Here is a 24,105-nt window from a genome sequence, read left to right as displayed (position 1 = left end):
CTCCTTGATGACAGACTTGCCTTCTCTGATCTCAAAAAAAAAAAAAAAAAAACAACCCATTGCTGTCAAATCAATTCCGATTCACAGCTCTGATCTAGACCCTCACAATTCTCTGGACACCCCCTCTGGCTCTGTCCACTCCAGGTTATGCCCAAGTCGGCCACTTGGCTGGCACTTCAGCCTAGGAATTGGACACCGCCCTTCTTTTCCACTCTCAGGTGTCAGCCCACGTTTCTTATCAATGCTTATTTACATTTGTAAGTTGGATGAATTCATAAAAATCTGAAGAAATCAGGTTGCAAATGAATAAAGACAAGTAAGGCGCAATGGGAAAAATTTCTCATGAATAAGTGTTCTTACCCCATTTTGCCGCCTCCTATCCACTGATCCACTGAAGGGAAACCCTGGTGGTGTTATGGATAAGTGCTATGGCTGCTAGCCAAAAGGTTAGCAGTTCGAATCCACGAGGTGTTCCTTGGGAACTCTATGGGGCAGTTCTACTCTGTCCTGTAGAGTCGCTATGGGTCGGGATCGACTCTATGGCAATGAGTTTGGTTTGGTTTGGTATCCACTGAAGGGAGCCCTGGTGGCACAGCGGTTAAGTGTTGAGCTGCTAACCAAATGGTCAGCAGTTCAAGTCCACCAGTTGCTCCTTGGAAACCCTATGGGACAGTTCTACTCTGTCGTATAAAAAAAAAAAAAAATTTTTTTTTTTTTTCGTATAGGGTCACTATAAGTTGGAATCAACTCAATGGCAAAGCGTTTGGTTTGTTTTTTTGGACCTACTGAAGACGGTCCTGGCTTTTCTCACTCAGTGTTGTAATTACCCCTGAGTTCACAACAGGGTCCTGTCATTACCCATCAACAAGTTATATACATACTTTTGTGACAGACTCACTTTTGTGATGCAGTTATTGGGAAAGGTGCCATATTGCCAAGGCAGAAGGAGGCATCTGGAGAAGGAAGCTGAGAAGATACATCCAAAGAACTGTAGAGTGTGAGGAAAGTATGTGGAGAAGGGCAGATGAAGCTTAATAAGTAATGTTATACACCATGTATCCCTATCTTAGTTACCTAGTACTGCTATAACACAAACACCACAGGAGGTGGTTTTAAAAATCAGAAATTTATTTTCTCACAGTTCTGGAGGCTAAAAGTCCAAATTAGAGTCTCAGTTGTATTTGTGTCAATTCCTTCCTTGTCAGCAGACCTGAGTGTTCCTTGGTTCCTTGGCTTTTAGACAATCCGCGCTCTGTCTTACCCTGTGTGTGTCTGTCTATTCTGGTCTTTTTATAACTCAGAAGTGATGAGGTTTAGGACCCACCCTACACTGGTTATGTCCTCAAAGCAACAAAACAAAAACTCTGTTTCCAAACAGGATGACATCCACAGGTACCAAACCAAAAACCAAACCCATTGCCCTACAGGACACGGCAGAACTGCCCCATGGGTTTCCAAAGTTCCAATCTTTACAGAAGCAGACTGCCACTTCTTTTTCCCACAGAGTGGCTGGTGGGTTTGAACCACCTACCTTTTGGTTAGCAGCTGAGCACTTAACCACCGTGCCACCCGGACTCTGCCATAAAACAAAACAAAACAAAAAAACCATTGCCATTGAGTCTATTCTGACTCCTAGTGACCCTATAGGACAGAGTAGAACTGCCCCATAGGGTTTCCAAGGAGTGGCTGGTGGATTTGAACTGCCAACCTTTTGTTTAGCAGCCGTAGCTCTTAACCACTGTGCCCCCAGGGCTCCCTCCACAGGTACAAGGGTCAGTAATTCAACACATACTTTGTGGGAACACAATTCAATCTATAATTGCCTTCACACCTAAAAAAAAAAAAAAAAAAAGCAAGCAGAAATCTTGACCTGGTTATTGCTGTGTGACTAGACCAGTCAGCTTCAGGAGGATTATAACAATCTGCCATAAACACAGAAAGACTGAGGAATTATATGGTACTTGGAAGGAGCAAATGTAAATTGCCCAGCTCCAAAATGGAGTCTGGTCTTGTCTACAGTAGTGAACATTGAAAATACTTAGTACCTGTATAGAGCAGGTACTGGCGGATTAGCACAGATTCAGATACAATGCTGAAACAGAGTCTCAAGGCTATCTGCAGTCCATGTGGCAACACTGCTAGAATCATGAGTAGGTCTTTGGGTCCTAGGAAAGGGGACAGGGAGGTAGACTGAGGACCCTCAATGGATGTAAATGCTTAACTTTTAACAATTAGTCCAGCTATCCCAGTGTGTACCCACTGAATATCAGTTCTGCTTGCACCCTTATGGAAGCATGCTGTTGGTTCTGAAGAAGACCCACTAGCAAGGCATGGGGGACTACTTAAGGGTCAAAGGAATTTAAATTTTCTAGGGGGAATTCTTTTCTATGACAAGGGTAAACATGAATGTAGACACTCATTCAACAACATTTATAAAGTGCTATCGTATATGGGGTTACCATGAGTCAGAATCGACTCAGTGGCAATTGGTTTATTATACATGCTAGACACTGTGCTAGGCTGTGTCATGGGCAGGAAGTAGAGGTGGGTATGAGAAGTGAAAGACTGAATCAGAGCCAAGAGAATATGTGAAAGATTAATACTTTATACCCCTTATTTCACTTTTATTGTTGTTATTAGGTGACATCAAGTCAGTTACAACTCATAGCCACCCTACACACAACAGAATGAAACAACGCCTGGTCCTGCGTCATCCTCACAGTTATTGCTGTGTTTGAGCCCATTGCTGCGGCCACTGTGTCAATCCATCTTGTTGAGGGTCTTCCTCTTTTTTGCTGATTCTCTACTTTACCAAGCATGATGTCCTTCTCCAGGAACTGGTCCCTCCTGATAACATGCCCAAAGTACATGAGATGAAGTCTGGCCATCCTAGCTTCTAAGGAGCATTCTGGCTGTACTTCCTCCAAGACAGATTTGTTCATTCTTATTGCAGTCCGTGGTATATCCAATATTCTTCACCAACGCCATAATTCAAATGCACCAGTTCTTCTTTGGGTCTTCTTTATTCATTGTCCAGCTTTTCACATGCATATGAGGCAACTGAAATTATCATGGCTTAGGTCAGATGCATTCTGACTGGATGACAACAGGTTTTTTTTTTTTTTGGTTTAGGATCAGGAGCACTTAGTCCTCAAAGTGACATCTTTGTTCTTTAACACTTTAAAGAAGTCTTTTGCAGCAGATTTGCCCAATGCAATACGTTGTTTGATTTCTTGACTGCTGCTTTCATGGGCATTGATTGTGGATCCAAGTAAAATGATATCCTTGACACCTACAATCTTTTCTCTGTTTTTCATGATGTTGCTTATTGGTCCAGTTGTGAGGATTTTTGTTTATTTTATGTTGAGGTGTAATCCATTCTGAAGGCTGTAGTCCTTGATCTTCACCAATAAGTACTTCAAATCCTCATTGCTTTTGGCACACAAAGTTGTGTAATCTGCATACTGCAGGTTGTTAATGAGTCAGCCTCCAATCTTGATGCCCTGTTCTTCTTTATATAGTCCAGTTTCTTGGTTATATGTTCAGTATGCAGATTGAATAAGTATGGTGAAAAGGTACAACCCTGATGCACTCCTTTCCCAATTTTATCACTTACCTGATTTCTGCCAATAAAATTGAACTCTACTATCCTGTTTTTGTTTCTAAAGCTAACTAATAAATTCTAGAACCCAGAATTCATAATTTAGAAAAAAAAAAGGAGTCCCAGAAAAAGATAAGGAGATATCCCCTTTCCTCTGCAGTTACTGAGAGGGAGATATTCCTGTGGTATAAAATTAGATCAGAACACTGACTTGGTAGAGTGTTGATTGAAAACGTTCGTAAGAATGCCCATGGCCTCTTCCTGTACAAAACTGAGATGTGTGTATGTGGGTGTATCCGTGACCATTACTAATTTGCTGTGTTCTCTGGAAGTAGAATTTGAACAAAGGGGTCTTACAAAAAACTCCTAAGACTTCATAATGATTTCCAGATCCTATGGGAATAACTTGTAATGCTGATTATCTTCTCATTTTTGTTATCATAGTAATATTGATGGAACTGCCATCTCTGAATTGCTAAACAGTATTAGTTTTGCGAAAAGTGTTGTGCCACATAACTAAAGGACCACAGGCACTTTCCTCCCCTATCCTCCTCCATGACGAGAAAAAAGTCCTATGGCTCTGTTCGATTTCTTATGTTTTTTTTAAAGAGAGAGTTCTATCCTATTTAAATGGACACATGGTTCAGTGCCTCAAATGACTAAAGTAACCAACGAATTGAGAGCAGAAGGCCAAGGCCCTGTGTTTCTGGCCTAAATAAGACCTGCAAAGAGGTGAAAATGATGCCCTTCTGGGACACAAGAGGCAGACTGCCTGCCTTTGTGATCTGCCTATACAACCAGCTCAAAATAATATAATAAGAGCTGTTTTGCTGCATAAGTCTACAGAAAAAAAAGGGTAAGAAAATTACATATCTGTATAGGGTTTGTGGTTGTTACTTTGTGTTGTCTTGTCTCAGGTCTTGAGGACCTTTTTTTAACTGAGATATAATCCACGTACCATAAAATTAATCTTTTTAAAGTATACGACCCCAGGTTTTTTTCCAGAACATTTCCATCACCCCAAAAAGAAACCCTGTATATCTTAACACTCACTTCCCATTCACCCCTTACCCCAGCTCTTAGAAACCACTAATCTACTTACTTTCTCTGTGGATTTGCCTATTCTGGACATTTAAAATAAATGGGATCATATAACATGTGGCCTTTTGTTTTTGGCTTTTTCACTGAGCAAATGGTTTCATTTTGCTTAGTGTAAAAGGTTCATCCCGTTGTAGCATGTATCAGTACCTCACTTCCCTCTATGGCTGAGTAATACTCCATTGTATGGATATACCACATTTTGTTTACCCATTCATCAGTTGATGGTCATTTGGGTTGTTTCCACTTTTTGGCTACTGTGACTGATCTGCTGTGAACATTTGTCTACATGTTTTTATAGAGAAATATGTTTTCAAGTCCTTGGGGCATATGCCTAGGAGTGGAATTGCTCAGTCATATGTAACTTTTTGAGGAACTGCCAGACAGTTTACAATCTCACCAGCCATGTATGAGACTTCAAATCTCCTCACATCCTCACCAATACTTGTTATGGTTTGTCTTTTTGATTATAGCCATTTTGACTATAGGGCCCCCGGTGGTGCGGTGGTTAAGCACTCGGCTGCTAACCAAAAGGTTGGTGGTTCAAACACACCAGCCATTCTGTGGGAAAAAGACGTAGCAGTCTGCTTCCATAAAGATTACAGCCTTGGAAATCCTACGGGACAATTCTACTCTGTCCTATAGGATCATTATGGGTCAGAACTGACTTGATGGCACTGGGTTTTTATTCTGATTATGCCATTCTAGTGGCTATCTCATTGTGATTGTGATTTACATTTCCCTTATCAGTAACAATGTTGAGCATCTCTTCATGTGCTTAATGGCCATTTGTGTATCTTCTTTGGAGAAATGACTATTCAAATTCTTTGCTCATTTTTAAATTGGGTTGTCTTTTTATGATTGTGTTGTAAAAGTTGTTTATATATTCTGGACACTGTAACTTTATCAGATATATGATTTGCAAATATGTTCTCCCATTCTGTGGGTTTCTTTTCACTTCCTTGGTGGTATCCTTTGTGCTCTTGGTGTTACAACCCAAAGTATGAAGATTTACACCTATGTTTTCATAGCTACACTATAGGACAGAGTAGAACTGCCCCATAGGGTTTTCAAGGAGCAGCTGGTAGATTCAAACTGCTGACTCGTTGGTTAGCAGCCAAGCTCTTAACCACTGGGCCACCAGGGCTCCTTGATAGTTTTAGCTCTTACATTTAGGTCTTTGACGGATTTTGAGTTAATTTTTATATCTGCCTCCAGGTAGGGGTTCAACTTCACTATTTTCCATGTGTATATCGGGTTGTCCCATGGCCCAAGGATCTTAAGCAGTTTTACTTTCCATGGTAACAAAACATTCTTAATCATTTTAGGAATTTCATCGGCACTCAGGCTGGAGGAGGAGAGCTAAGGATGGTCCTCCAGGAACGTCTGCATAAGTTCATCCTACCTTCCAGCGAGTGTCCTCTTTTTGCGCAGAAAGAGTCCCAGTGGTGAAGGGTGAGTGCTCCTGCACTTCTTATAAAGTGAGAAGTAGCTCATAGCTTGTCAGCTTGGAGAAGGCTTCTCCTTGGAGGACACAATTCGCAGAGAGCTTAGGGCACCTGTGTGTAGGAGCTCAGAATACACTCTCTAACTCTTGACCCACAGGTAAAAGGCACACTCATGGAGGGAAGAGGTGTGCACAGTTGTGTCTGCTGGTCTTGGCCCTTCAGGACCTTCACTTTTCCAGAGAAGGCTAACACTGGTGTGTGTACAGGACTCTCAGGTGGTAAAGAGAAATCACAGAGAATTATAGTTTTCAAACCTTAGCATGAAGGCTAGATGCCCACAGTCTGAATGGACAAAAAATAACACATATTGAAATTGAGAACACTCTTTGACTATTGTTGTTAGCTGCCATCCAGTTGGCCTCTGACTCATGGCGCCCCCATGTGTTACAGAGTAGAACTGCTCCCTAGGGTTTTCTTGGCCATAATCTTTAAGGAAGCGGATCATCAGTCCTTTTGTTCTGCAGAGCTGCTAGTGGGTTTAAACTGTCAACCTTCAGGTTAGCAGCTGACTGCGAACCTACTTGTGCCACCTAGGCTCTTTCTTTGACTATAAAACGTGGAATTAAGCTCCAACATGGGACTCAGTCTCAGGAGAAGGAATCTGTGTTCCTAGAGAGGAGCCTTCTTTAAAGTCGGGAGTTTGCTCAAGAGTTAATGCTTTGAGACTAGAGCGACCAAAAGAAAAGACATTCTTACTGAAAAATAATTTTGGTGGTAACAACTCCATAGGGTATTAGCAAATGAGGTCTTCAAAGCTCTCAAACTCAGTGGCTCTCTTATTTTGATAGGAAACCCTGGTGGTGTAGTAGTTAAGGGTTACAGTTGCTAACCAAGAGGTCAGCAGTTTGAATCCACCAGATGCTCCTTGGGAACTCTATGGGGCAGTTCTACTCTGTCCTATAGGGTCACTATGAGTCGGAATCGACTCAACGGCGACAGGTTTTTTTTTTTTCTTATTTTGATTGGTTGTAGAAGGGATTAGGTGCTTATATGAACCAATATAAGGGATCTCAAAGATCCCAGGAGAAAAGAAATTAAGAAATCAAGCCAAATATCCTAATTCTGTATTAACTGTTTTGGAAAAACGTTCCAGAGTGAGAGAAGGCTGTACATCATACACTGTAACATGTACAAATATTTAAATAGATTTAAATGTTCACTCTTCTAAAGTATGGATCTTATACTGGTTTTCCACTTGGAAAGGTGCTTTCCAAATGGAAAAAAAAAAATTACTTAAAACATAAGTGGTGATTGTCAGGTGCTGCTGAGTCCAGCCCCGACAACTGGAGACCCAAGGCATAACAGGATCAGGACACTGTGATTCACAGGGTTTTCATTCAGCTGGTTTGGGACCTTTCTTTCTAGTCTGTCTTAGTCTGGAAGCTCCACTGAAACCTGTTCAGGTAAGTAAAACACACTTACGTGAATAAAATAAAATACGTATAAATAACCACAAAAAAAAACTACCAAGTTATTAATAAAGTTTAAACAGTATTCCTTCCCCCTCCAATACAAACCCTTTCTTGCTTTAAAGCATTTTTGGATGGCAAAAAGGAAAAACGTAACTCCAGTTTAATGATTCTGGTATTCTTGCTTCTAAGTTACAAGATAATGAGCAAAGAAAATCAAATTTGTTTTAGTCCAATAATTAGTAATCATAAAAAAATACTTTAATAAACTCTTCTGTATTGTCCTTAACACTAGTAATGATTAATATTACTGCCTGAGATAAAGACAGAATACTTGTATTTTTAATCCAAATTCACTTAATATTTTTAATTAACATAAACACCTGGACAAGCTCAACTGTTTTGGGAAATTTTTTTCCTAAAATAATTATAGGTCTTCTCTGTGATCTTATGGCAGTGTGGAATAAAAAACAAACAAACAACAACAAAAAAATCCCACGGCCATCAAGTTGATTCCGCCTCATAGTGACCCCATAGGACAGAGTAGACCTGCCCCATAGGGTTTCCAAGGAGCGTCAGGTAGATTTGAACTGCCGACCTTTTGGCTAGCAGCCATAGCTCTTAACCACTACGCCACCAGGGTTTCCAGTGTGGAATATAAACATATAAATATAAACAAGCACAGCAGTTTAGTTTATGTGAGACTTTGCATTTGATTTCTTACTAAAAGGTTAATTAAATGGAACTTCCTACATTCCTTTCATTTGTCTTATAGGTCACATAATTTACCGTTATTCACACTAAATTTAGTACCATGTAAATGTAAACATGGGCGTTTAACGAAACTGAGACTTGATAATTAGAGTATAAAATTGCTTCTTGTGTCAGACAATACTGCAAATTATGCGGTTCTACAAACTTACCCCACTCCATAATCCAAGTGAATGTTTAATTTCCTTTTCCCAGAGTTTTAATTTGGAGCATAGCTGGTCGACCTCCAGGAGAAAATGACTTTACTTCATCTTGGAGTCCAGTCTCCCCCCACACCCCCCCCACCCCCGCCGCCCCCCCTCTTCGAGCTCTTCACCTAAGTAGAAATTATAGAACATCTATGCATCCGCTTTTTTCTGGGAACCTCCACCGATGCACAGCAGAGCCTGACTGGCTGGTTTCCACCCCCCAGATATATGTCTCAGTCCAAAATCCACATTTCTTCACCATTTTCCTCAGGGGCCTTCGTGACTGACCACCTTGTCATCTCTGTGCTTCTGCTCTACAACTTCCCCAAACCCTTCTGGGACAAGGCAGAGGACAATCATGCTCGTGGCCCTTGGCACGGGACCCCTTCTCACAGTACCTCCTGCTGTTCTCAGCATTCTCAACATCACACTCGCTTGTCCAGCTGGCTACTCTGCAGGCCCCTTTTGGTCTGTAACCTGGGGGCTGGTGGGCCTGTGACCTCAAACCCTTTTCTAGCAGATGGCACTGAGGTATCCTTGCCCCTGCTCTCTGCAGCCTGTACCATCCCTCCCAGGGATTGGGGGAGGTGAATTCGGCCAGTTTTTTTTTTTTTTTTTTAATTGTACTTTATATGAAGGTTTACAGAACAAACTAACTTCTCATTAAACAATACACATACTGTTTTATAACACTGGTTAACAATCGCACGGCATGTCAACACTGTCCCTTCTCAACCTTGGGTTCCCTATTACCAGCTTTCCTGTTCCCTCCTGCCTTCTCCTGGCCCCTGGGCTGGTGTGCCCCTTTAGTCTCGTTTTGTTTCAGGTGACTGTCTTATCTTTGGATGAAGGGTGAACCTCAGGAGTGATTTCATTACTGAGCTAAAAGGGTGTCTGGGGGCCATACTCCTGGGGTTTCTCTAGTTTCTGTCAGATCAGTAAGTCTGGTCTTTTTTGTGGGTTCAAATTTTGTTCTACATTTTTCTCCAGCTCTGTCTGGGACCCTCTATTGTGATCCCTGTCAGAGCAGTCTGGGGTTGTGGCCAGGCACCATCTAGTTGTATTGGACTCAGTCTGGTGGAGGCCATGGTACTTGCATCCATTAGTCCTTTTGGACTAACCTTTCCCTGTGTCTTTAGTTTTCTTCATTCTCCCTTGCTCTCGAAGGGGTGAAGCCAGTGGAGTATCTTAGATGGCCACTCACAGGCTTTTAAGGCCCCACATGCTACTCACCAAAGTATAATGTAGAACATTTTCTAAACTGTTACGCCAATTGAGCTAGATATTTCCTGAGACAGATCGTGGTCCCCACAGCCCTCAGCGAATCTGGCCAATTTGCTTAGAAAACAAAATGATCAAGCGTCTCAGAGGCATTTACAGGAAATTTTTCCAAGACACATTCAGGCTTTCAAAGTTTCAGCCAGATCTTTGGATTCCTCAGAGTAATTTCAGGAATACATTTCAAACTCTTTTTGTATACCAGGCCCCTTCCAGAGAGAATTTAACAATGCTCACTGAAGCACAGAAGAATTCATTTGCCTCAGCCACTAGTCTCTGACTTTCCTAACTAGACCATGTGTGCCTTGAGGTCTCACTTTTTTTTTTTTTCCCCTGGCATGTAGAAAAACCCACTGCTGTCAAGTAGATTCCAACTCACCGCAAACCTATGGGACACAGTAGAACTGCCCCATGGGATTTCCAAGGCTGTAATCTTTATGGAAGCAGACTGCCATGGAGCGGCTGGTGGGTTCAAACTGCCCATCTTTTGGTGAGCAGCAGAGTGCTTAACCACTGTGCCACCAGGGCTCCTTGCTGACACATAGTGATGGGTACTCAATAAATGTTGAATCAATGAACTAATCAATCAACTAATCAAAGCAGTTTTGCAAATTCTGAGTCAGAGAGAAAATAGATCAGCTCTTCCCAAGCTCCACACAGTGAGGAGATGTAATGCCAAGAGGCATCAACCTTCCAGTCCTCAATTTACTGCCCTATTGAGGACTGGTCTCCTGTGACCTACTGGATTCAGACTGTGTATGCGTCTCAAAGCAGAATGGGGCTGATGCACACTTAGCAATACCCCGGGAAGACTTCCATTTTCTCCATGACCTGAAATAACCTGCCAAGCTGCTTTCTCAGAAGGTTGCTACATGCTTTCATGGATCATGTAACAGTGCCTGTCCTTAAACTCATACTGAGTCCTTTTTCTCAAATTAGTTCCCAGATAAAAACACACATCATGGAGAAAATGCAGCAATAAGTCAGCTTAGTAGTCTGCCCCAAATTTTGCAACACCTGCTAGGAAGCTTCCACTTCAAAAGCTAACTCCCTTCTCCCCCTCATTCACTGCAATTTCAGCCCCTGTGGTCTTGCTTCATCCTGACCAGGGTCCTGGGAGCTCAACACTGGAAAGGACGCTCAGACGGGGGCAGATTATCCAACCGGCTTGGTAAGCACGGTGCTTACCTTGCTTACCAGATCATCTCTAGTGAACAGTTTCACTTTTTTTTTTTAAATCACATTAAAGATTCTGCTTCCAGGTATGGCTGGCATCTTCTCTCTCCCAACCCCACAGCATCTTCCTGCAGAATCAAAGCCTTTTTTCAAATTTACAGTCTCTGACAGGGGTGGATGACCAGTAACCAAGGGAAGCATGGGCTTACTTACTAATCTGTAGTGAAACTGTTTGCTATAGATTAGTAAGTAAGCACAAGTAAGCCTGTGCTTACCTTGCCTATTGGATAATCTGCCCCTGATGCTCACATACCTCAACAGGCAAGCGCAAAGCTTGAATGAGTTTCCATTTGCTGGGTTGCTTCTCATAGGTCTTACTTGCAATCCTTTCATATTCACCACCCAGCCTCAAGGAAAGATTTTTTTCTCTTCACCTTACTGCCTATCCTGGAAGTTGAAGATGTCTGCTGGCTGCCAAGTCACTGGTGATGAAGGAAGGAGAGACCTTAACCTTTAGGTCTGCTCCTGACTCCTTTCAGGAGGTTGACCCATCCTGCCAGCAGGCATGGGTGGGGGCTGGCCTCTGATGGCCCTCTCACCACTCACCTTCAGCTTGTCCTGCTGCCTTGTGTGGGCCATGAGAAGGTCTTCAGTGGACTGCACACCTCTGGGCAGCTCTGTTTCGGCAAGGCAGGCCCCAAACATCTGGAGCATCTGGGCAGTGGTCTTTACTGTTAAGGCAAAGTTTTCAACGGCCTGGAAAGTGAGACAATCATAACCATGTGGGAAGATTAGCATTGACCAACATGCTCTCTCAATACAACAGCAGGAGACCTAGCAATAAGGGAAACCCTCGAGGAGATGGATTGATACAACAGCCACAACAATGGACTCGATCACACCAATGATCATGAAGGTGCCACAGGACCGGGCAAAGCTTTGTTCTGTTACACATAAGGTCACCATGAGTCAGAGCTGACTCAATGGCAACTACCAACTAATAACAAAGACTTCGAGCTACCATTTCCTAAGTCCCTGCAACACACCACACACTATACTCAGTGCTAGATGTCTGTCTCTCATCTCAGTAATCCCATGTGGTAGGTATTTCATCCCCATTTTACAGAGGAGACAGCTGAAGCTCCAGTAGGTTAAGAGAATTTCCCAAGATCATATTGCTAGAAAGGGAGGACTCAATCAAGGTCAGCTGCTTCACGTGAAGTTCAGGGCTCTGTTCAGTAGTATAAGAACACTCAACATTAAGTAACTCAGGATGTAAACCTGGTGAAATGCTGAAAAGGGCAGGACCACCCAACCTTCCCTCTCAAAAACCTCTTCCAGCTCCTACATTTCTCCTTCAACAGTCCAACTGCCGACACCTCTGAGAAGCTTGTCACATGCTGCTGAGAGGAAATGATAGTTGAGGAAAGTAGTGATTTCTGTCAGCTGTGGGGAGGGGTTGGGCACCTCTACCTTGCACTTCGCCTTTATAGAAATTTGCCTGTGCTGCATTCCTTCAACTGAGGACCCTACTCTGCCATTAAATGGACACCTGCTAAGGAGCTGGAGGCTTCATAGCTAATATTCCAGGTGAGGTACCTGCATCTCAGCATGGTGTTTAGGAGACACACGGTCTGACCATCAGAGGAGTTATGTGAAGATGGGTGGCCTGTCATAACCAAAAAAACCAAACCCACTGCCTTTGAGTCAATTCCAACTCATAGCAACCCTGTAGGACAGAGTAGAACTGCTGTACAGGGTTTCCAAAGAGCAGCTGGTGGATTCGAACTGCTGACCCTCTGGTTAACAGCCAAGCTCTTAACCAATGCACCACCAGGGCTCCGGGTGGCCTGTCAGAGTCCCACAAATCATTCCTCTCAGCTAGATTGGCACTGCCATGCCCACTTCTCCTATTCCTGAGATAGTTTTGCCCTAAAGGCAAGCACATTCATCTCTGTTCCCTCAGGGCATAGGACTTTGTGACCATAAAGGGCTACGGATGGATGAATGGTTGGAATAGAGAGGTCCCGCCTAATTATCATTTGGGAAAAAATGATTCCTGTTCCTGTATCGTCAGAGAACACTTCTGAAAACCCAAACCATGAAGAATGCACCAGATCTGAGGTGGCCCATCTCTACACCAGAGGTGAAGGCTGGGGGAGGTGGAATGAGGCTCCCAGAGCACTAGATGCCTATTCTGCTGTCTGAACCCAACGTCTACTTCAACCATTTTCACATTCCAAGCACTGCTGCAGGTGGAATCCCACCTATTAGCCTGAGTACTTGTATAGCCACAACCTTTAACATCATAGTACTTTTGGGCTGCAAAGGCAGACAAACACCAAGTTTTATTAAAACCTTTGTTTTAAGTACATCAAAGTTTTATCACTTTGATGTAATCTAACATCTGTGTAAGATACTCATTCAACAGCATTCAGTATAGGCCTAGGGTGAATAAAGTACTTAAAAAATCCAACTTACCAAGAAGAATTATGAGAAGATGAGAACATAAGATTATTATATATTTTGTTTTATGTGGACTGTCTTTTCTAATGTGTTTCAACTAGGTGTTATTATTATAATCACCACCCATTCTACAGATGAGGAAATTGAGGCTAAGTCATTTCCCCAGTCATACAGAAAAATAAGGGTCAAAACTGAGATTTGAACCCAGGTAATCTGCTCCAAAGCTAGCACTCTTAGTCACAAGGTTATGCCACCTCTTGGCAGTCAAAACTAGATTTAACAATGGAAAAAATATCTTGGCCTTGATCACTGAAGACTTAAATTAGAGTCCAGATTCTGATCCTCTCTAACTGATCTTGATAAGCCATGTAATGCCTTTAAATCCCAGAGTCCTTGTTTGAAAAACAGGGATAACACTTGCTCTGTTTTTGCGGAGTTTTTTTGGAATCAAATGGAATAGCAAACATGAAAGGATCTTGGGGACAATAAAGTACTTTACAAGTGTTATAATCATAATAACAAAAGTAACAACTCAGAGAGTCAGGTATGAGGCCTAGCTGGAAGATGAAGTCTGGGAAGGGAGTAATAAGAACGAAATGTCAGAGCCACAGTATAATCACCAATACGACTAAGTGGGAAAAAAAGAAAAGTAAAATACTACCTATGAAGGGCTTTCACGTGCCTGTTGTTAGTCCAGGGTTTCTCGCCATCAGCAGCTTTGACATTTTGGGCCGGGTCATTCTTGCTGGTGGGGGTTGTCCTGTGCATTGCAGGACATCTAGCAGCGTCCTTGGCCTCTACCCACTAGGCGTTCCCTTTGTCCTCCAGCCCCTCCCCAGGTTATGACTACAAAAAAAGTCTACAGGCATTGACGAATGTCCCAAGGTAGGCAAAACTGCCCCCAGCTGAGAACCACTGTGTTAACAAAAGGGAAACGAGCTCAAAGAGCTTTAGTAGCTCACCCAAGGTCAGACAATAGCTAATGGTGACAATATTTATATGAAGCTTGGTCTGATTCCAAAATCCATATTCTCTAGTGGGTCTCAATCTTGTCTGTGCAGATTAGAATCATCTGAGGGGTTCTATGGGATGCTAATGTCTGGGACCTGTCCCAGATCACATAAATCAACCTCTCTGAGATATACCAAACCAAACCCGTTGCCGTCCAGTCAATTCCAACTCATAGCGACCCTATGGGACAGAGTAGAACTATCCCACAGGGTTTCCAAGGAGTGGCTGAGTGGATTCAAACTGCTGACCTTTTGGTTATCAGCCAACCTCTGAACCACTGCACCACCGGGCTCCAAGGGTACTGGTATTCTTGAAAACTCTCCAGGTACACCCATACCAACATACAGTATGCAGTGAGGTGACAGTAGTCAGCAGGAGAAACCTCAAGCCTTAACCCTTTCACCATATTTCTTCCCCAGCCTGTGGCTTAGAAAAACCCAACATTCCCAAGGTGAGGCAGTCATGGGCCGTGCCTTCCCAACAATTGATCCTAAAGTCCCCCATCCTCTAGAAAACAAGGTGAAACTCTGAAAAGGGAACACAGGTTAGTACTCACAGTTCGATGATTTATCCACTGACTATGGCGATATTCCAGAGTTCCCCCTAGCTCCGGGGTGAGCTGGTTTTTATCAATGTAGCTGTGAAGATCAGAGGCAGAATTCAGCAGGATGATCTATAAAGGAAAAAAATGAATATATTCCTCACAGAAAATCAAATAGTAGTAGCTCACCTAGGTTCTACTATTATTTAAACAGTATTTCAACTTTGCCTTATGAGGCATTTATACCCAAAGACGGTTACTACATCTAACACGACATAGTTTAAAGTCCTTCCTATTTTCCGTCTAAATGGTGAATTCCAAAGCACCGTGTCACAAAGTGGTGACATGGACGAGGGAGCTCAGCTCTAAACTCCTTGCAAGTCAAGTTTTGCTTCAAGTGAATTTTTGTTAAGAATGTTCCCAGTCTAAGGTATACTCTTTCACCCAGTTTCTCCCAGTGCTTGTTGTTGTCATTGTCAGGTGTCGTCGAGCTGGTTCCGACTCACAGCAAGCCTATGTACAACAGAACAAAACACTACCCGACCCTGCACCATTCTTACAATCATTGTTATGCTTGAGTCCACTGTTGTAGCCACTGTGTCAATGCATCTCATTGAGGGTCTTCCTCTTTTCCATGGACCCTCTACTTTACCAAGCATGATGTACTTCTCCAGGGACGGATCCCTCCTGACAACATGTACAAAGTATGTAAGATGCAGTCTCACCATCCTTGCTTCTAAGGAGCATTCTAGTTGTACTTCCTCCAAGACAGATTTGTTCCTTCTTTTGGCAGTCCATGGTATATTCAATATTCTTCACCAACACCACAATTCAAAGGCATCAACTCTTCTTCGGTCTTCCTTATTCATTGTCCAGCTTTCACATTCATATGATGCGACTGAAAATACCATGGCTTGGGTCAGGCGCACCTTAGTCTTCAAGGTGACATCTTTGCTCTTCAACACTTTGAAGAAGTCCTTTGCTGCAGATTTGCCCAATAAAATGTGTCTTTTGATTTCTCGACTGCTGCATCCATGGCTGTTGATTGTGGATCCAAGTAAAATGAAATCCTTCACAACTTCCATCTTTTCTCCATTTATCATGATGTGGCTTATTGGTCCAGTCATGAGGATTCTTGTTTTCTTTATACTGAGGTGCAATCCATACTGAAGGCTATGGTCTTTGATCTTCATCAGTAAGTGCTTCAAGTCCCCTTCGCTTTCAGCAAGGAAGGCTGTATCATCTGTATAATGCAGGTTGTTAATGAGTCTTCCTCCAATCCTGAGGCCCCGTTCCCCAATGGTTACATCTTATATAATTAAAGCACAATATCAAAACCAGGAAGGTGACATTGGTATAATCTGTGTGCATAATTCTATGGCATTTTCTCACATGCAGATATGTGATAAAACCAAACCCAGTGCCGTCGAGTCGATTCCGACTCATAGCGACCCTATAGGACAGAGTAGAACTGCCCCATGGAGTTTCCAAGGAGTGCCTGGCAGATTTGAACTACTGACCCTTTGGTTAGCAGCCATAGCACTTAACCACTATGCCACCAGGGTTTCCAGATATGTGATACCACCACAATAATCAAAGTACCAACTATTCCATCACCACAAAGATCTCCCTTGTCTTCCCCTTGACAGTCACGCCAATCCCCCTCTCCCACATCATCCCTAATCGCTGGCAGCCACTAATCTGACTTTTTAGAAAGGTGCAAAGGGAATTCGATAGAGAAAAAAATTCATTTTCAACAAATAGCGCCAGAACAAATGGATATCCATGTGCAAAAAAGTGAACCTCAACCCATACCTCACATCTTCTATAAAAATTAACTCAGAGTGGATCACAGATCTACAGGTTAAACATAAAACCTCTGGAAGAAAATATTTGTGACTTGGGTGTCGCAAAGAACTCTGAGATACAACACCAAAAGCACACCCCCTGAAAGGAAAACACTGATGAACTGGACTTCATGCAAATTAAAAACATTTGTTCTGCAAAAAACACTGTTAAGGGAATGAAAAGACAATCCACAGGCTGTGAAAAATTATTTTCAAGCCACATTATCTGACAATGAACTTGCATTCAGAATATATAAAGAGCTCTCAAAACTCAACAAGAAGAAAACAAAGTGATACCAGTGAAAACTGCAGAGCAGGCAGCTCCAAGGGTACACGCTCCCATAGAAACACCAAAAATCAGGAGCAAAAATTGTCAATATCAACTTTATGGAACTCTAGAAAACAGTCAAAGGTTTACACCAACCAAATAAATACTGAATCAAGTAAAAAGTGACTTTAAAATGGTAGGAGGGCTTTGCCGCACTTTTACTTGCTCTTGTCCCGCCCCTTCCCCAACTGGGCAGCAGTCTTGAAGATGGCAGCACATTTTTACAGTGTGGGACCCTGGTGCCAGGTTCCAGAAGAAGCAGAGATCTTATTTTCAAAAAATTGTGTTTATCTGTTTTGGCCTATCTGGGAGCTACCTGAAAGACTGATGCAAGAGACATGTCCTTGTTTCAACTAACTCAGAACTGACAAAGAAAAAAAGGGAGAAGATACAAATTACTAACATCAGAAATGAACTTGGGGACATTACTACCAACCATACAGAAATAAAAAGGATTATAAGAGAATATTATGAACAATTGTATGTCAAGAAATTAGATAATCTAGATGAAACAGACAAATCCCTAGACACACATAAATTACCTAATAGAATCAAGAAGAAATGAAAAATCTCAACAGGCCTATAACAAGTAAAGAGATCAAACCAATTAACAAAAGCCTCCCAACAAAGAAAGGCCCTGGAACAGATGGCTTCACCGAGGAACTCTATCAAACATTTAAAGAAGAATTAACACTAATCCTTCTCAAACTCTCCCAAAAAATTAGAAGGAGAGAGAACATTTCCTAATCATTCTACGAGGCCAGCATTACCCTGAGACCAAAGCCAGATAAAGACACCATAAGAAACTACAGACCAATATACCTGATGCATACAGACGTTAAGAATTCTCAAAAAAAAAAAAGAGCAAACCGAATGTAGCAGCACATTAAAAGAATTATATGCCATGACCAAGTAGAATTTATCCCAGGAATGCAAGGGTGGTTCAACATAAGAAAATCAAGCAGTGTAATATACCACAATAATAGAAAGCAGGAAAAAAAACTCACACGATCATCTCAATTGATGCAGAAAATGATGACAAAATCCAACAACTTTTTATGATAAAAAACATTCAGCAAGCTAGGAAGAGAAGGGAAATTCCTCAAATGATACAGGGTATTTATGAAAAACCCACAGCTAACATCATACTCAATGATGGAAGTCTGAAAACTTCCCCCTAAGGTCAGGAGCAAGACAAGGATTCCTGCTTTCACTGTTGCTATTCCGGAAGTTCTAGTCAGAGGAATTAAGCAAGTAAAAGAAATAAAAAGCATCCATATGAGAAAGGAAGAAGTAAAGCAATCTCTACTTCCAGATAACATAATCCTATATGTAGGAAATCCCTAAGATTCCTTAAGAAAGCACGTCCTTTGGATCCCGTGTCTCTGAGCAGAGAACCTCCTAGACCCAGGGGAAGGTTGATACCAAGACACCTGGAGATCTCCAAGGAACGCTGGGCCCACAGTTGTTGAAAAAAGATAAAGACCTTCCCCCAAACCGATAGAGAGAGAAAGCCTTCCCCTAGAGCTGTGAAATAATAAATGTCTGTTTGCTAAAACCATCCCCTTATGGCATTTCTGTTACAGCAGCTAAGACAAATACATCTGAGAAGTTAGACGGTACCTTGGCTAGGGGATCAAAACTGACATCACCACTGAGGGATGGATGACCACCACGTGCCTCCTGCGGTGATGCTCAGAGAAAATTTCACTTAAGATTCCAGCCGGGAAAGCGTAAGCTGAATCTAATCATGAGAAAACACCACGCAAGCCTAAAATGAGGCATGTCCTATCTATTTTTAGAGAAACTGTATTCTTCAAAAATGTTAATGTCATAAAAGACAAACGCTATGGAAATATTCCAGATTAAAGGAGACTAAATGCACTATCCAACTCTGAACTATCCAGTTCTGTACTGGAGGGGAAAACAATGATATAAAGGACATTACTGGGTCAACTGAAAAACTGGGATACAGATGTAAATCAGATAACCATTAAAAAAAAAAAAAGCCAAATCCGTTGCCATCAAGTCAACTCCGACTCATAGTGACCCTACAGCACAGGGTAGAACTGCCCCATAGGGTGTCCGAGGAGTGGCTGGTGGATTTCAACTGTGACCTTTGGGTTAGCAGCTATAGCTCTTACCCGCTGTGCCACCAGGGCTCCTTAGATAAACATATCAATGTTTAACTCACCGAAGTTGGTAACAGTACTATGGTTATGAAAGAGAATATCCCTATTCTTAGGAAATACACAAACAAAGATTTAGGGATAAAGGTCCATAATGCATACAACTTACTCACAAATGGTTCAGAAATAAAAAGTGTGCGTGTTTGAGTGCATATTATATATACCGGTAGTTCTCGACCTATAAGAGGGTTTCGTTCCAACAACTCCATTGTAAGTCAGTTCTGACGTAAACTGAAAACCTCATTTTTTTAGTTTTCATTTAAAAACACGGCAGTGTTCTGAACACTAAATCATAAAATTGAGCATCTGTGAGTGAACATCTGAGAATGGTAACATCAGCAAATTACACATTGCAACACTGTATGTAGTATGTATTATTAAAATGAAGTGTACAAAAAAAAGATGGTCATTAAGTGTGGTTTGTCATAACTGGAATATGTCATAAATGCAGGGATTGCCTGTATGTAGAGATAGAATGTGTGTATGTGTGTGTGTGTATATCAGAGTCCCTGGGTGGGACACACAGTTAACGTGGTCGTCTCAGCTGCTACCCAGAGATGCCTCAGAAGAAAGGCCTGGCAACATACTTAAAAAAAAACTGGCCATTGAAAACTCTATGGAGCACAGTTCTACACTGACACGCCTGGAGTCACCATGAGTCAGAATCTACTGGGCTTGATGGCAACTGGTTTGGTCTATATCTGTGTACGGAGAGAGGCAAATGATAAATGCTAATAACTAATAAAACAAATAGAGATAAAGTGTTAACAACAGGTGAATGAGCCTGGTTAAAGGCATGGGACAATCTTTGTGCTCTTCTTGTTCTTGCAACTATTCTCTGCATTTGAAATTATTTCCTACTAAGCATTTAAAAAATCCAAACTTACATATTAGAAACTGTTCTGTATCACTATACATAGATGTATCTTATCCCTTTTCCTATTCTTTATTTTTCAGTTGAGGTTTGATTTACAACCATAAAATGCACAGACTGTAAAGGTGAAGTTGTGACAAATGTATGCACACAAGTACCACCACCTGATCACGATACAGACCATTTCCCCAGAGTCTCCTTGTCCCTAATCCAGAGCCTTTATCCTTGCTTAAGCCCTACTTCATGTTTCCTACTTTTTCTCCCAGAAGACTTACCACACACGCGCTCTAGTGAAATGTGGCTTCCCAATGGACCTCACCCAGAAAGTGTGCTTCCTGCTTCTACATCGTCACAGGTGCCTCCTCCCTCCCCAGAAGGCCCTCCTCCCCATCTCTACCTGTGGAGTTCTACCTTCCTCAGGAACCTAGCTCACATACTATCATCTCCAGATGCCCACCAGGAGCATCGTGGCCTGATATCATCCCAACAGCAACATTTACTAAATATTTTAACATAGGCCAAGTCAAGAATACAAAAAGATGGACGCACAAAGATATTCACTGCACAACTATCTGTAAGAGAAAATAATTGGAAATAACTCAAATGTCCATTAGTAGGGCTACTTCAATAATCTGTGGGATAGCCACACAACGGAGTGCTATGTAGCTACAGAAAAGAATCAAGAGTATCTTCATATTGCCCTGTGGAGTGATCTCAGGATACGCTGCTAATTGGAAAAAGCAGAATAGAGTAAAATGTGTAGAGTTGTTTATGGACATGTAGAGTTTATCTAAGAACGAGTTAAGAATAAACATAGATGTAGTTATTTGTTCATATTTTTAAACATAAAAAGATACATTCTATACTTTAAAAGGTTGTTATCTATAGGGAGAGAAAAGGAAGTGGGTGCAGGGGCCAGAGACAGAAGCTGGACTTCTCTGAATAGATCTTGTTTTGTAGATTTGTGTTTGTGTTGTTAGCTGCTGCCAAGTAGGCCCCCAACTCATAGGGACCCCATGAAGGACAGAACTAAACGCTGCCCGGTCCTTTGCCATCCCGTGATCAGCTGCAGATTGGATCGTTGTGATCCACAGGTTTTCATTGGAAATTTTTCAGAAGCAGATGGCCAGGCCTGTCTTCCTAGCCCATCTTAGTCTGGAAGTTCTGTCGAAACAGGTTCTGCATCATAACAACACACAAGCCTCCGCTGACATTACAACAAACACACCTAACTTTGGTTTTGGTACAGAGTTGCTGCCATATGTACACAGAAAAGGACTATTCCAAGTCAGTCTGAGACACAGTAATTTGACTTTACTTCCCTAGTGGAATATACGGTAAGGATGAAAAGAACTTCAAAAGGTATTAAGCTATTTTCAGTCATCATGTCACTTAGTGTTGACAGTATTATTCTACGACTACTGTGTATGATTTTTACTGTGTATACGTTGTTGGATAAATCAAATAAGTAGACAGGTTAGTGTCAATAAGAACTGAAATTTTCTGCAAGTGATAAAAGATACCGGTGTAAGATGGATAAAATTAAGTAAAAACCTTCCAGTCCAGAAAATGAATTGAAAGTATCCATCTGAACTCAAGATGTATTGTACTTCATAAGGTATATATGCATTCTCTCTGTCCACTAAGATGGCCTGGAAACTGTGACCATTACTTTTTTAGCACACAGACTGTGATATCTAAAATCATTTCCTCCTGAAAGAAACAAGGCTTAGAGAAAATGCTGATTCCAGCCATGAGGTATAAATACACAAGGTGAGTTGGAATATCCTGTCACCCCAGGTAGCAAGGAAGCCATAGACGACTACTAGGATACCGACAAAAGGACTCCACAGCTAACTTGAAGAGGCTCATACTAGTCAAAGATGGGATAACCTGGAGCATCAGGGATAACAACTGCAATGGATTGAAACACTTCACATATATTTAAATCCACTGTCTGTAATGATACGAAAAAACGAAAGTTTAAAAAAAAAAACCCACATTAATCACTTTGGAAGATAATTAGGAAACCAACTTACTATTTCAAAAACTTGTAAATAAAGAGAAGAACTAAACATTTATCGTGTCTTTCTCTTTTATTTTCCCAAATGAACTGTCCCTCAGGATAACCAAATAGTGGATGAGTGTCTCTTTATAAAATTATTACAGCCAGTAAATAAAGCAGAGATCAAAGAATTAGAATCCCAGTGAATGAATGGATCTAGGGAATATTACCAGTGGCTGCTAGTATCATAAAAAAGAAAAAACCGAGCACTATAGGCCTCAGGTTGAAAGTATACATCATCATTTAAGAAGCAGTGTAGCAAAAAAATGGATCATAAACCTGATCATGCTTTTAGATCTAGTAATAAATTTACAGGAAATAACAGAAACAGAAAACAATAAACAACACCCTGAGGATACCACCACCAAAATCTAGACTGGGCAACTCAATAGGGCAAATGACCATGTTTCTTCAGTGAAAAAAAAAATTACAAGAAGAAAAAATGGAGACGAAACCTACAGATTAACAGAGACCTACGAGACAAAGCAACGGAGCCCTGATGGCGCAGTGCTTAAGAGTTCGACTGCTAACCCAAAGGTGAGCAATTCGAATCCACCAGCCATTCCTTGGAAACCCTATGGGGCAGTTCTAAATTGACTTGACAGCAACGAGTCTGAGTTTTTATGAGATGTAGCAACAAATTTTAATCTATGAATCTTATTTGCATCCTAATTCAAACAAACTATTAAAAAATTTATTAATCCGTTGGGTAAAATTTGAATCTGACTGATTTTATAATATCGTGGAATCATTAACAATTATTCTTGATTAATAAGTAATCATTTTAAATTAACCCTTATTAATAAATCATTGATGAAATATTAACAATATAGATTATTGGCAATAATTAATAAAATAAATACTCTTGTGAGGTATTACTAAAATATAAAGGAATAAGCAGTAGTACATATTTCAGTGAGAATTATATGATGCCTGGTATTTGCTTCAACATGACCTGCTAGATAAAGATTGTGGACGGGATGAGACAAGTTTGATCTTGAGCTGAAATTGGCTGAAGCTGGGAGCTGAGCACATGGAGGTCCGTGTTACTATTCCCTTTACTTTGTACTTGTGTTGAGATTTGAATTACTTTGAAGTTTTCATAGTAAAGTGCAGTGTTTATATACATTTGTGTGTGTATGCATCAAGTTCTCTGCTAGGTTCTGGAGAGACACATTTCATAACAGAACCATGTATGACCCACCACAGTTAGCATGCTGCTATATGTATAACAAACCCCATATCAAGCCCGTTGCCACTGAGTCAATTCCAACTCATAGTGATCCTGTAAGACACAGCAGCACTGCCCCCAAAGGGTTTCCAAGAACGGCTGGTGGATTCAAACCTCCATTCCTTTTGGTTAGTAGCCTGGCTCTTAACCACCACGCCACCAGGGCTCTGTATGCATGACAGAGGTTCAATAAATATTTGTTAGTTGACTGAAAACTAGCAGGAAGGAAGGCAGCGGGAGGGAAAGGTAGAAAGAGGGAGATGGAAGGAGGGAGGGAGGGAGGGAGGGAGAGAGAGAAAGGAGACAGGACCATAATCCAATGAAGACAAGACAAAAGGTCATGCTTACCGGCACTTTCATTTTAAATTCATCTCTATAGTATTTAATGCCAATGTCAGTGAAGGTCCTCTGGATAAAGCGAGATGGACGAAGGATGAATATGAGCTGCAAGTTTCCTGGAAATGCCACCTGAAAGGATCATGGAAAGTGTCAGCAGGAAAGAGCAAATGGCACACCCATTGCCA

General features: G+C 41.5%; 1 protein-coding gene across 2 annotated transcripts in view; it reads right to left on the bottom strand.

Annotated features, from left to right (window-relative positions):
* MCF2L2 (MCF.2 cell line derived transforming sequence-like 2) overlaps positions 1-24,105 on the bottom strand; it is a 145,066-nt gene that overhangs the window by 60,523 nt on the left and 60,438 nt on the right. For both annotated transcript variants that reach the window (XM_023551507.2, XM_064279514.1), the window contains 3 exons: positions 23,930-24,049; positions 15,063-15,179; positions 11,636-11,785 (listed from right to left, as the gene is read on the bottom strand). In XM_023551507.2, coding sequence (XP_023407275.1) covers positions 11,636-11,785; positions 15,063-15,179; positions 23,930-24,049 — 387 coding nt within the window. The remainder of the gene's footprint in view (positions 1-11,635; positions 11,786-15,062; positions 15,180-23,929; positions 24,050-24,105) is intronic.

This window comes from Loxodonta africana, chromosome 1, assembly GCF_030014295.1.
Source record: "Loxodonta africana isolate mLoxAfr1 chromosome 1, mLoxAfr1.hap2, whole genome shotgun sequence".
Taxonomy (NCBI): Eukaryota; Metazoa; Chordata; class Mammalia; order Proboscidea; family Elephantidae; genus Loxodonta; species Loxodonta africana.
Note: the sequence above shows the minus strand (reverse complement) of the source record. Positions and strands in the feature narration are given on the sequence as shown.